The sequence below is a fragment of the Myxine glutinosa genome, chromosome 13 (genome assembly GCF_964187855.1).
Source record: "Myxine glutinosa chromosome 13, kmMyxGlut1.1, whole genome shotgun sequence".
Lineage (NCBI taxonomy): Eukaryota > Metazoa > Chordata > Myxini > Myxiniformes > Myxinidae > Myxine > Myxine glutinosa.
The window spans coordinates 53247140-53262196 of record NC_136273.1 but is presented as its reverse complement, the minus strand read 5'-3'; the positions used below and the strand labels follow the sequence as shown (position 1 = coordinate 53262196).

Here is a 15057-nt window from a genome sequence, read left to right as displayed (position 1 = left end):
CCGGATGGTGGCGGACCAGGCCGCCGACCCCGGCGTCCAGGCCTTGCGGACCGCCGTCACGGGCCTCCGCGTCACCAAAGTGCCGTTCGACGGCGCGGCCCTCTTGTGCGACGTCTCCCTCGGGCGGCCTCACCCAATCGTGCCCACGGGCTGGCAGCGCCAGGTTTTTGACGCCATCCACGGCCTGTCCCACCCGGGCACGAAGGCCTCCAAGAGGTTGGTCACCAACAAGTTTGTCTGGCATGGCAACTCCGGAAGGCCGTCCGCGGCTGGACCAGGACGTGCCTCGCGTGCCAGCGCGCGAAGGTGCACCGGCACACCCAGGCCCCATTGGCCCCGTTCACGGTGCCAGAAGGAAGGTTCGACCACGTACACGTGGATCTGGTGGGACCTCTGCCCCCCTCGCGGGGTTTCACCCATGTCCTGACAATGGTAGACCGCACCTCCCGGTGGCCGGAGGCCGTACCTTTGGCGGCGACGACGGCGGCGGACGTCGCACAGGCGTTCATCGCCACCTGGGTCGCCCGGTTCGGCGCCCCCACGGACATCTCGTCCGACCGCGGCCCCCAGTTCACCTCGGAGCTCTGGGGGGCAGTCGCGTGGGGGCTCGGGGTCCAGCTGCACCGAACCACGGCCTACCACCCCCAGGCCAACGGCCTGTGCGAGCGGTTCCACCACTCGTTGAAGGCCGCGCTCCGAGCCACCCTCCGCGACGGCGGCTGGGTCGACAGGCTCCCCTGGGTCCTGCTGGGCCTCCGGACGGCGCCCAAGGACGACCTGTGCGCATCCGCGGCGGAGTTGGTCTTCAGACAACCGCTGCGGGTGCCGGGCGAGTTCCTCCCCGACCCCATGGCACCATGGTCCGCGGCGCAGGAGCGCTCCGCGCTGCAGGAGACAGCCCGGAGGTTCGCCCCGGTGCCGACGGCGCACCACGGGCACCCGCCTACGCACGTCGCCCCGGAGCTTCGCACCGCGAAGTCTTCCCATAAGAAGTCTTCCCATAAGAGTGGAGGCTGTTATAGGGGGAGAGGGGGACCAACTCCGTATTAATGGCCATGATTTTGGAAAGAGGTGTTCGACGAGCACATGCGGGTGTGATGTTCAGGTGTCCACATACGTTTGGCCATGTAGTGTATATAGTTAAGAGAGATTGCTGTCCATTCGGGGTTCGATCCCCGACGCAGTTATAAACTGTCATCCCGGTGTTTCACAGGTAGGAGGTCGATTCCTCAGTGTGTGTGCCGTCCCTAGGATGGGCATCGAACTGGCATCTTGTCTGCCAGCCTTAGTTGGTGGACGTCAAATATCCCACGACGTGTTTGCGAAAAGAAGGCAAGCTATCGCCGGCACCATTTCCAAATTTCTGGCCAAGTCGAATGTCAGGCCTGGCCAGACAGTTTGTGAAGACTGGCCAAGCTTCCCCCGGCCGACCCAAGTCTAAAAGGTGGGATAATGGTGCAGGTCATCAAAGAATAAGCAGAACACACAAATTATATTCAATTACATGAAGAACGAAGGGAGTTGATGTGTCTTAACAATTCGTTTCCTATTTAGAAGGTAATAATATGATAATCTTCATATCTCGTGTTTCATTGTTGATCAAATTACAGTACAGTAGTTGTAAACTTACAATAGTGACGAATATATGATTACCTGTTTAAATGAAGCAAGTTTTCAATTAATATCAATTTTGAATTTGTACATGTGTATAATATTGTGACAAAGTTCAACAATGTGTCAAAACGAAGGCATCTTGGACAAGACACAGAGTGAAGACATTTTGAAATTGGGGGAAAAATAAAAGGAAGAAAACCCATCGACGTCACTGATGAGAAATGATTCGCATGGTCCTGGGGTGTGGCCGCCCATGCATTTGACTTGTTTTTCTTGTTCATCACGTCACACCTCAAAGTCACAAAATAAGCAATTTCCTGGAAACACGTAATCGTCCCCTCTGGTTTCTTCGGACGTCCAGATACCTGGTTGCTCCGTACATGGTCGTCGCAACATGAACTGTGAGTGTCAGAGAAAAAAAAAGATCCTTGAAACGGATTGTGATGATAGTCGACGCTGAAAAATATGTTTGATGGTGCCCGTACGTTGTGCGTACGTGTATGGTGTATGTACGTACGTTCATGATGTACGTACGTTGTAGTTACTACAACGTACATGATTGTACGTTGTAGTTAATTTAAGTGTTTAAAAGTTTAAAATACGATAAAATGTTGGGTTTTTATTAATAGTTTAAATAATAGTTTCATTTTGTCATCATTCGTCCACCATTTTTTATACGTCATCCTCCATAACGTTTCTGCTGACCCTTTCACTCAATGGTGAAGAATCACTTTTAAAATTCTCGTGTACGGATTCTAATTCTAATCTTCACCAAAATGGAATCAATTCTTCCTTGTCACACACACAACATGTTCGTTAAGTTTCGGCCGAATCCGTCCACAACTTTTTGAGATATCGTGCTATATATAGTTTTTGTCCCTATCTCTCCATGGTGAAGATTCGTTGACAAAATTATAGTATCCGGATTTGGATCTTCACCAAAATCTAATGATTTCGTCCTTGTCACACACCAAAACTGTCAAGCAAATTTCATCCCCATTGTCCATAACTTTTTGAGATATCCTGCAACCAAAAAGTTGGTGTGCGTCGTATCTTGAGTAAATAGGTGGTAAATCAGGTACCGTGAAATGGGGTTAATAGGGACAGCAAGGTGAATAGGGACACAAACTGAAAAAAAGTTCAGAAACGTTTTTCGCTGAAAATTGATAACCATCCTGATTTGTTGATATTTGGGTTGAAAGTGTTCTCTTGTTTTTCTAAACAGCAACTTATAGTCCCTATTAACCCCATATATGGATTAAATAGGAATAAATAGGATTTTTATGGCTGTCCCTATTCACCCCGTTTTACAGGTGAATAGGGACAGTCACTAATACAAAAAAATAACAATCAAGAAACAATCCTGAGTTTCCAACTTATTGCTAAATTGATAGCTCAGATGGATGCACATAATATGCACCCATAATATAAACCACGGTGCCAATGAAAAAAAATATGGGATAAAAAGTTTCTCCAAACTGTCCCGATTTCTTGATTATATTATGGTCCCCCATCGTACCGCGGAGCGAAAGGGGGACTATGGTTTTCCCCTCCTTCCGTGTGTCCGTCCGTCCGTCCGTGCGTGCATGCGTGTGTGCGTAAGCGAAGAACCAACTTCTAATCTGGTGTGTGCGTGTATCTCGGCAAAAGGAAGAACGCTGTTTAAAATTGGGTCGCCACGTAAAAATCCAAGATGGCCGCCGCCATGTATGTCTGAACCTTGTGAGCTGAATATCTTGAAAGATAAGCGATGTACCAACTTCTAATTTGGTGTGTGGGTGTATCTAGGCATAAGGAAGAACGCTGTTTAAAATTGGGTCGCCACGTAAAAATCCAAGATGGCCGCCGCCATGTATGTCTGAACCTTGTGAGCTGAATATCTTGAAAGATAAGCGATGTACCAACTTCTAATTTGGTGTGTGGGTGTATCTAGGCATAAGGAAGAACGCTATTTAAAATTGGGTCGCCACGTAAAAATCCAAGATGGCCGCCGCTATGTATGTCTGAACCTTGTGAGATGAATATCTTGGAAAATAAGCGAAGTACCAACTTCTAATTTGGTGTGTGGGTGTATCGAGGCATAAGGAAGAACCCTGTTGAAAATTGGGTCGCCACGTCAAAATCCAAGATGGCCGCCGTCATGTAAGTCTGAACCTTGTGAGCGGAATATCTTGAAAAATAAGCGAAGTACCAACTTCTAATCTGGTGTGTGGGTGTATCTACGCATAAGGGAGAACGCTATTGAAAATTGGGTCGCCACGTCAAAATCCAAGATGGCCGCCTTGCGTCTTCCACTTTGTCAACTCACATCACTTCACCGACGGGGGACCTAGGCGTAACGCTTGTTTTTTTTGTATTAGTGACTGTCCCTATTCACCCGTAAAACGGGGTGAATAGGGACAGCCATAAAAATCCTATTTATTCCTATTTAACCCATATATGGGGTTAATAGGGACGATAAGTTGCTTTTTTTTTAAAACAAGAGAACACTTTCAACCCAAATATCAACAAATCAGTATGTTTATCAATTTTCAGCGAAAAAAGTTTCCCAACCTTTTTCAGTTTGTGTCCCTATTCACCTTGCTGTCCCTATTCACCCCATTTCACGGTATCCAATTACAGAGAATCAAGGAGTGTTTATTGACAGTTGTTAAAGCTTTAGGAAAGGAGATGGGTGCGGAGTACTGTTATCTTGGCATGCAGACAGACATAGCTCAAACCCACACCCCCCATGACAAGCACCAGTACCCCTAAAATGTATTTGTGTGTGTGTGTGTGTGTACGTGTATGAATGTACGTGTGTGTGCGTGTGTGTGTGTGTGTGTGTATGTGTGTGTGTGTGTGTGTGTGTGTGTGTGTGTGTGTGTGTGTGTGTGTGTGTACGTGTGTGTGTATGTGCGCGTGCACACGCGTGTTTGTGCATGTGTGTACGTGTGTACGTGTATGTATGTAAGTGCGTGTGTGTATGTACATGTGTACGTGTGTGTGTGTGTGTGTGTGTTTGTGCATGTGTGTGTATGTGTGCGTGCACACGCGTGTTTGTGTATGTGCGCGTGGATACGCGTGTTTGTGCATGTGTGTATGTGTGTGTGTGTGTGTGTGTGTGTGTGTGTGTGTGTGTGTGTGTGTGTGTGTGTGTGTCTGTGTGTGTGTGTGTGTGTGTGTGTATGTGCGCGTGCACACGCGTGTTTGTGCATGTGTGTACGTGTGTACGTGTATGTATGTACGTGCGTGTGTGTGTGTACATGTGTACGTGTGTGTGTGTGTGTGTGTGTGTGTGTGTGTGTGTGTGTTTGTGCATGTGTGTGTATGTGTGCGTGCACACGCGTGTTTGTGTATGTGTGCGTGGATACGCGTGTTTGTGCATGTGTGTATGTATGTGTGTGTATGTGTGTGTGTATGTGTGTGTACGCATGTGTTTTTCGTTCAGTATCGAGGGGAACTTTTTTTCCCCCAAATTGTCCAGTCCCCCCTCCCTCTTCCCCCCCCAATCGTGCAAATAAATCTCCGCCGGCTGCTGAGGGAGCCTTTGTTTCGTACTCCCGCTGTGCCAGGAAGGAACGAGGTGCAATTTTTACATCGCAGTGATTTCTGATAAATACATCGCGAGGTCCCGTGCTCGTGGCGTCTCTCTCGGCGTTTTCGGGTCGTCGTCGCACGGTGTGTCCGGGTTTTTCTATCGACATTTATAGCTGCTGCATGCGGAGTGCAGAACGAACGATCGAAGGACCAGGTGCGATTCTTCTCACGACGGCTTGTTCGGTGCACAAAGAGAGCGGGGACCAATTGTGCGTGTGTTGCAGAGCGAGGCGGCGCAAAGCGATACTCGCACAATTGCAAGCCATGTTGAAGCTGCAACTTTTGCCAGTAGAGCAGGACTCATATGGACAGTGTGTCGGGCGAATACTTGCATATCAGGAAGAGCATGAGGACCCCCTTTTGAGCCCTTATTATACCGAGGAAGAGGATTAATTGGAATCCTAGAGGATTATTCAGGCCACTCGATCTGGAGCCGGAATCCAAGTGCTGTCGTGGTCATCGTAGCACACCCCTAAGTCACAGACATCGGCTAACAAGTTCCACCGGTTGGAAAACAGGGAAAATCCTCATAAACCTAAAAATAATTTTTTACTTCATTCCCACTTGCAGGGAATAGGGTGTCACTCCACTCCATCAGAGTCCACTGTACCTGCACCCACTGTAGAGGGAATTTTAAAATTCCCTCAAGATGCTGGACCCAGCTTGCGTATATCATATTCCTGTCAGGAAACGACTCGTTATCCGGCAACGCCGGGTACTTTTGCTAGTCTACAATAATAAAAGGCAGTGTCCGTCCGTCCGTCCGTCTCCTCCATAACTCCAAAATCATGGAACCTAGTGGCCGTAAACTCTTCCGCACAGTGCGTGGGCAGTAAAAACCAGGCCTTGAGGCGTGTCACGCTCACTCCGGGCCTCGCGCGCGAAACAAACAGGAGTTGTCGCGCAGCTCGTCGTTCTTGCTTGGGGAAAACTGCAGCTCTCCGTCCGTGGCTCTTCCATCTCACGAACACCAGCCCGATGCCGGAACACGGCGCTCGCGATGAAGCCTCCCCATGCAGAGACCGAAGCACAACCGTCCACTATCTCTTTTTGGAACTAGATGGTATTCATAGAATACTTACGCTGTGCAGTCAACTTGTTGCGAGCCAACTCTTCTGTTTTTTTACATTTTTCTTCTTTGATCCAATATGGCTGCAAGACCACGTGAGCGATGACATCATAAATTTATATTCTCAAATATAATTGTTGCAGAGATCACGCTCAATACATTTCAATCTGATCAGAATAAGCGTTTTCCCTGTCGAATTATGACATCATAATTATGGAACCAATGATGTCATCGTTAACAACACCTATTTCCCGTTCTTTACAATGAGCCATGTTGAAATTTTTTCCATGCAGCGGTTTTGGAGATATAGAGGTGCAACATTTTTCGGTTTTTCCAAGATGGCACCTGTACCACATGACCTATGATGTCATGATTATGATTAAAATATTCTAAAGGAGGAGGCGCTCCTATGGTGAAATTTTCGTGTCTATTAGACCAACAGTTGCTGAATTTTTTTTTATAATGATCGGATGGATGTGTTGTATTTGTCAAATTATGATGTCATAACGAAGGCACCGATGACATCATCATTACATATCTTATTCCCCATGGGGAGTAGTTGACAATGAGCCAGGTCTCAATTTTTTCCATGGAGTGGTTTCAGAGATATAGAGGTGCGAAGTTTTTCCATAATAGCACCTGTACCACATGAGATATGACGTCATAATAATCATTAAAATATTCTACGGGCGGAGGCCCTCCTATGGTGAAAATTTCATGTCACTCGGACCAACGGTTGCTGAGAAAATGAATTTTTAAAATGCAGACACAGCACATGGCACACGTACGCACTTGAATGCTTAATCCTGGTTTTTGCTTCGTGAGCGCTGGGTAACAAGAGGCTCAAGAGGGAACGTTCGCTCTCAATGCCCAGACGCCAGACGAACAAGGGGACGAGGAGAAGATGCCGGCACACAACCGTCACTGCCAGACCCAAATCCCAGAAGGGGGAGGAGAGGAGCAACAACGACCGTTCACTATGGCATCCAGAACGAGAAGGGAAAATGTCCGCCGCTCCAACTACTTTGTACACACTGCTCTGATGCCATCTTTCGTGCTTCACCAATCAGTGTGTGCTTCTTACCAGTCCTTCCCGTCAATCAAAAACCCCGCCCAATCACGGCTCCTCGTGGTGTGGCCTCAGCCTGCCCAACCTGTGCGCTTCCCAAGTCGGGGTTGTCAGTGGTAGGGCTTGATGTATGACTTCTGGTATGTTTTTATTTGGGCGTTTAAATATGGGTGATTGTGTGGCTACGTGTCTACGGTGTGGTGCCAAAACGGGACATAGGAAATAAATTACAGAGGTAACGACGTACAAGGGATAATTACCCATAATCCCTGAGCTAATTAACATACCCCACTCCTCGTAATGGGGACGAAAATACAAACTTAACCCGACAGTCTGGTCTAATACAAAGTCCCTACTAAAAGTACATTGAGGTGGTTCTTCTTCTTCGCGACAGTCGGAGCACACCAATCTATGCAATTCTACCTGGACTAAACTAATCACTGCTTACCCCCAACAAACGTAACAATATCAGCAAAATCTGGATTCGGATATGTGGATTTGATGCTGTAAACGAAATAATCTCCAAATCTGGAATTAAATCTGACAAGATGTAGTACATGTTGCGATTTTACAAGTGTATATATACATTTATTTAAGTGACGCTGTAATTCTCATTCTGAGGTTGTTTTTTTTAATTTAACTTAATAATAGTTTTGAACTGAATTCTTACTTCCATGCGAACTGCTCGCAGACACGTTTTTTGAATGAAATGTTTTTAACAACAGGCATTTTAAGGCCATTTTCCCTGCTAGAGCGGGGGTTAGCCTTGTGGCCCCATGACAATCTTCTCCATTTTGCCCTATTTTCTGCATCTCCCCTTGATAACCCCCTTGCCCGCATTTCCTCTTCCACCACCTTTACTCAAGTCTTTCTCGGTCTTCCCCGTCCTCTACTTCCTTCGACATTCATTTCCATCACTCTTCTCAACCAGTAACTTTCATCCTTCCTCAACACATGACCAAACCATCTCAACCTGTTTCTCTTCACAGCATCCATCACAGGTTATATTCCCATCATCTTTCGCAATTCATCATTTGTCTTCCTCTCTCTCAACGACACACCGCACATCCACCGAACCATTCGCATTTCCACCCTTTCCAGCCTTCGTTGCTGCTCTACATTCATTACCCATGTCTCGCTTTCATAAATCATAACACTTCTCACACATGCAGCATACACCTTTCCCTTCAGCTTCAACGACACTCCCCTCCTCGTCAGCACACCACTCAGTTCCCGAAACTTCTTCCATGCACATCTCACTCCAGCAAGCATTGCGGAGTCTGATCCACCTTCTCCATTCAGCATGTCTCAGAGGTAGCAAAATGTTTTCACACCTTCCAGCTTCACACTGTCTCCAAGATGCAACTCAACATTTCCTCCATCTGCAGCTCCCTATGTGCACACCTTACATTTAAATGTAGCTGCCACACTGGTTAATGACCCTCTCAGCCCACTACATTTTTGATGAACCCACTCAGCGCACATTGTACATTGAATGGAGTTCACTCTGACACCCTTCCTGCACACAGCACGAGGTCACTTCCCAGTTCTTTCCACTTCACCACATGCTTTACCACTTGCCATCACCTTCGTTTTTCTTATATTCACCTTCAGACATTTTGTCTCCATACATTCCTTCTACTTATTCATCTTCTCCTTCAGTCCATCCATACGTTCCGCCATCAACACCAGATCATCTGCATACAACTCCCACGGCAAACCCTCCTCTACATTCCGAGCCAGCACCTCCATCACAGCTACAAATAGTAGTGGACTTAGTACCCACCCCTGATGCATTCCCACCTTCAGCTCAAACTCACCACTGTTCCCGTCCTTTGTCCTTACAGCTGTGCACGCTCTCTCGTACATTGCCATCACCACTCTGATCAACCATTCCTCCACTCCTAACTTCCTCAATGCCCATGTCACTACTTCGCATGGAACGCTATTGAATGCTTTCTCCAGATCAACAAACCCAAGAAACAACTTCTTCCTCTTCTCCATGTACTTCTCCTGCAACTGCCTTACAATAAAAAGCACGTCTGTCGTTCCTCTTCCTGGCATAAATCCAAACTGCATTTCGTCGATTTTCACTTTCTTCCTTAACCTCCTCTCCAACACCCTTTCCATTACCTTCATTCCATGCTCCAATAACTTTATCGCTCGATACGATCCACAGTCCAGAGAGTCACCTTTCCCCTTGTATAGAGGGACGAGGGTACTCAGTTCCCAATTCACTGGAATGCGGCCTTCTTTCACCACCAGATTACAGATCTCTGTCATTCTCTTCACACCCCAACTTCCCGCTGCCTTCAACATATCTCCCACAACTGCCGTCGGCCCTCCTGCTTTTCTACTCTTCATTGCTTTTATCGCTTGCTCAACTTCCTTCTCCGTTATCTTCTCTGCCGGTCCAAAAACTGGATTACTCTCGATGTTGATGTCCCATTCATTCTCTGCATTCAACAGCATTTCCATACATCTCTTCCATCTCCCTTTAATTCCATCTGGATCCACAACGATTTGTCCCAATTCATCCTTCAAGCAACTCACCCCCATCACATCGCATCTCTCTTTTGCTATCTGCTTTGCAATCCTGAATACCACTCTCTGACCCTCTTCCGAATCCAAGCGTTGTCTGAACATTTTCCTACATGCCTCCTGCACTTTTGCTGCCTCTTTCTTTGCAGCCTTCTTGGCTGCCTTATAACTTTCATGCTCTGCCTTTTCTTCCCCCGTACCATTCGCCTTCTGCCACTCCTTGAACTTCTTCCTCTTCTCATCAATCCTCTTTCCAAATTCATCATCCCACCACAATGTTTCCGAGTGCCTCGTTGGTCCTTTTGTCCATCCACATACCTCACCAACGGCTCTAAACAGGCTATCTTTCATTGACATCCAACCACTTTCAAGCTCAACCACATCATCCTCTACCCTACTCAGCCTCTCTTTTAATGCCTCCCTTACTGTCACCTCTTTCAACCTCCACACCTTCATTCTCGGTTGGTACTTCACCCGCCGAGCTCTCCTCACACCTTTCACCCTTATGTCGCAGACAACTAAGTGGTGCTGTGAAACAGCTTCCTCCCCCGGGATCACCTTTGTGTCCCAGAGGTGCCCCCTATCTCGCCTACGCACCATCAGGTAGTCAACGGTTGTCGTCGACCCACCTGATGTGTATGTAACAAGCTTATTATCCTCTTTCTGGAACTGAGTATTACAAAACAACAAATCAGCTCCATCAGCAAACTCCAAAATCCTTTCACCTTCTCCATTCCTCACACCATAACCGTAACCCCTATGAACTCCCTCAAAACCATCTATACTCCTTCCCACATGTCCATTTAGGTCTCCTCCTACCACAACAATTTCCTCATCTTTCACGTTTTCCATCAGCTTCTCTATCGCACACCAGAACTTGTCCTTCTCTTCATCGCTCCGACCAACCTGCAGAGCATACCTGAGATGACGTTCACCAAGAGCTTTCCAATCATTATTTTCACCATCATCAACCTTTCACTTACTCGAGTCACACTCACCACACTGTCTACTCCTCAAAAAACAGGACACCAACACCATTCACACCTTCCGGGCACCCTTGCCACACAAACTTGTGTTTCTGTCCCTGCCTACCCTTCACCATTCTCACATCACTTCCCTTCCATCTCGTCTCCTGCACACAACATATGTCCACTCTTCTTCTGACCAATACTTCCACCACTTCTCCTGATCTCCCTGTCATTTTCCCCACATTCTATGTCCCAAACCTCAGAAACCGATCTCCACGTGGGGCATCAGACGTTTCGTTGTCATAATTGGAGTGATTTCCACCCTTGCTTCGATCGGGTTCCCCACCTTGCTTTCTGACAAGAGGGGGTGAGGACCCCCACGGGGTACTTCGGGCTGTACCCTGCCCATATGTAATTGAATTGTCATGGTTCCCTTTTTGAGGCAATGTTTTATGGCCGAATGCCCTTCCTGACGCCAATCCTTTTAGTCACCTATTACGACATGCGGGGATACCGTGTACCTATTCTAAACTGGGGTACACACTGGGAAAATTAAGAACAGGGATACAACACAACAACCAAAAGACCCAGAAGACCCAAAAGTCCCTGAAGACCTGTAAGACCCAAAAGACCCTTTAGACCCATTAAACCCCAAGATCCTCAAGACCCGAAAGATCCTCAAGACCACTTTTACTTTGAAGACCCTTTCAATACTTTAGACACCTTGAGATCCCTTCACCATTCCAACCTTATCTACCATTTAAGCCTTTACACTCCTTAAGTCCCTTTCGACCACTTAGACCTCAACACCATTTAGACCCCCTGCACCCTTCAGACCGATTAGACAGCTTGGACCCTTGGCCATTTAGACGTTGGAGCTTTGCACCACTTGGACACTTTTTGATTGCAAATAAATTACATCTATCTATAATTCCAGTAATCTCTGTGTGTATGTGTGTGTGTCTGTGTGTGTGTGTGTCTGTGTGTGTGTGTGTGTGTGTTTGTCTGTGACCGCTGTTTCTCGACAACTACCGGTCCGATATACTTGAAACTTGCCAGGTATATTGCTGGGGACCCGAGGATGTGCCTTTTCAAGGTTTGAAATCTATCTATAATTCCAGTAATCTCTGTGTGTATGTGTGTGTGTCTGTGTGTGTGTGTGTCTGTGTGTGTGTGTGTGTGTTTGTCTGTGACCGCTGTTTCTCGACAACTACCGGTCCGATATACTTGAAACTTGCCAGGTATATTGCTGGGGACCCGAGGATGTGCCTTTTCAAGGTTTGAAATTAATCGGACAAGTGCTTCCCAAGGTATGGTCACCGTACTCGCAAGCCGTTCGCTTTGGCTTTGCGAATGGACCAAACCATTTCATGTAAATAGAGGGGGGGGGGGGGTTCTGTGGTCGTTACTGGCTTTGCGAATGGACCAAACCATTTCATGTAAATAGAGGGGGGGGTTCTGTGGTCGTTACTGCCACGTGGTTTCAAAGTCTTTTTTTTGTTGTTGTTGTTTGTACGCATGTTTTTTTGCACGCACGTACGGGCAAGTACGTACGTGCGGGCACGCCCTAGTATAAATAATATCACCAATATTACAAATACATTTATACAAAACAAATGTTTGTATTAGGAAATGTTTGTCTTATGATTGGTGTAAATCATAGCAACTCAAGTTCAATAAAGTCATTATCCTCAGTTTAAACAAGTCCGTGCCTCTGCAGCAACGTGTGGTGGTTCGAGCGTAGCGAGCTGAATGTTGCTAGTATATACAGTATATATAAATTTAGGTTGCCTGATTGTTTTTGCATCTCCATTCCTTGTATAACTATTTCGATAGGACGCAATTCCTGACCCGATTATATCATTTTGGATTGGTGCTTAATGGGCACAGTGTTGTATTCCAAAGTGCAGCATTGAGCTGTGTGACTCATCTGCCATTCGCGAAAACTGGTTGAGTTATTACCAGCACCAAGAAGGAATCAAAATTCTTACTCAAACATCAGGCCTGGCCAGCAAGGTTGTGAAAGACTTCGGCCAAGCTTGTAAATTATATTTTGGCCGTTAAAGGCTTAGACTTAGTAGTTTTGTTTGGACACGTTTGTGGTATCTAAATTAAAGACTTTTAAAAACTCTTTTAATGTCAATTATTTGATAATTCTGATAAATATTACCATTATGAATCTGAATTACGCTACACAACACCAAATTATTTCACAAAAGAAAAAAATTTTAAATTGAAAATGTTTAAAATAATTGTGGAGGATTAACACAATTTGGTGGTGTGTTTTTGTCCTTTATTTCCTAGACTTGAGGATGTCGCAACACAATGTCCACCTACAAGGTGGTGCCAATGCAAAGCCTGCAACTACTTTTGGTGCCAATTAAGTAGGCCTGGTGGGTGGAACGACGAGTACTCCTCCTTAACTGGCTGCCGAAGCGAAAAAGGTGGATTATCTTCAGGTGCCAGAAAAGAGTTTTAACCAAGTAATCCAGTATCAATGGCCGGCAAAGCAGGTGGCCCACCATCTGTGGCTGGAGAAGCAGAGGCTGGCAATGCCCTGTCTGTGGCTGGGAAATCCACGCCTGTGGTCGGTAAAGATGTGGCCTCTCGCTCGGCGTCTGTGGGCGGCAAATCTGTGTCTATGGCCGGCAAAGCTGCAGCCGCTGGCCCAACTCCTGTGACCGAAAAATCCGCGGATATAGCCGGCAAAACTGTGGCCTCTGGCCCAGCATCTGTGGCCGGCAAATCAACAGATGGTGGCACAGAATCTGTGCCCGGCAGGGCAACGGTCAGAGAAACAGTGTCTCTGGCCAGCAAAGCAGGGACCGGTGGAACGGTGACTCTGGCCAGCAAAGCAGGGACCGCTGGAACGGTGACTCTGGCCAGCAAAGCAGGGGCTGGTGGAACGGTCTCTCTGGCCAGCAAAGAAACAGCCGTTGGAACAGTGTCTCTGGCCAGAAAAGCAGGGGCTGGTGAACAGGCATCTGTGTTCGACAAAGCAGCAGCCGATAGCCGAGCATCTGTGACCAGCAAAGCAGCGACCAGTACCCTGGCACCAGTGGCCGTTATAACACAAACCAGTGGCCCTGCATCTACGGCTGGCAAATCAACAGCTGCACGGCCAGCATCATTGATCAACAAATCAGTGCCCAGTAGCCCGTCATCGGTGGTGAACAATGCAGCGACCAGTGGCCCGACATCAATGGCTAACAAAGTGGCAAACGGTGACCCAGCATTGATGGGGAAAAGAGGAGTTCCAAGTGGTCCAGCATCCATGGCTGGGAAACCTGCAACAAATAGACTGGCCATAGAAGTAGGCACAGAAGTAGCAGGTAGAGCACCCAACACCTCTTTCCAAGATAAACTTTGTCGTGATGTATATAAAAAGTTGAGCTGAGAATATATAAAGACCATATAGAATCTGCCTTGTCGTGATATTTATTTATTTTTGTATACATAATCGAGGCTCGTTAAAGAGCTAACACTTATCACACAAACAAATCAAACAGACAAACAACCAAAGTATATAAAAAGGGGAGCGGTAGACGTGATGGGGAGAAAAGGGGAAGCACATAAACACAACATTTGTGAGGGGCATCGGGAATGCGTGGGAGGCAGAGGGCTTGGGGGGAGGCGGCGTGGGAAGGGGGGGGGGGGGAGTCGTGATGTATATTTTATTCAGACAATGAGAGTCATCAGCTTTTCCAAACATTTTTTATGAAAAATTGACTTTGTAATAAGTAACAGCTATGATATTTTTTACCCCCATTAACCTTTCCCAAATCCACCGCTTTCCAAATTTCCAGCTTTTCCTTCCATTCTGTGATGGAATGTTTGTGGCTGTATCCATCTTGTTCACCCACTGTGTCCCTCGCACCCCTCCCCCATATCATGCTAATAGTATCTATATATTTTCAGGTTATAACCCAATAAATATTTCTGTATATTTTCAGGTTAGGCATATGTTACTTACTAGAGTAGCTCATGGTGGTTGAGTATGCACTTTATTGTACAGACCTAAACTCTTCAGGAATCCACTAATTGAAGGTCCAGGAACAATATTTGGTTGGTAACACATTTGCCACTGACGGCGAAATAGCTGAAATGGCCACACCCCTTTTTGGGCCACGCCCCCTTTTTTGCCGTGACTGTATCTACAGAACCGTTGGACCTAGGAGGTTGCCCGACCACTCAAAATTTGCGCAATGGCCACATTA

At 46.8% G+C, this 15057-nt stretch overlaps 1 protein-coding gene across 1 annotated transcript in view; it reads left to right on the top strand.

Moving 5' to 3' along the window:
* Window positions 1-1901: 1901 nt before the first annotated feature.
* The window catches only part of LOC144888681 (sterile alpha motif domain-containing protein 9-like), a 47599-nt gene continuing 34443 nt past the window's right edge, over window positions 1902-15057 (top strand). The window contains exons 1-2 of the mRNA XM_078767500.1: window positions 1902-2015; window positions 13145-14172. Of these exons, the coding sequence (XP_078623626.1) occupies window positions 13338-14172 (835 nt within the window). The 5' untranslated portion in view covers window positions 1902-2015; window positions 13145-13337. The remainder of the gene's footprint in view (window positions 2016-13144; window positions 14173-15057) is intronic.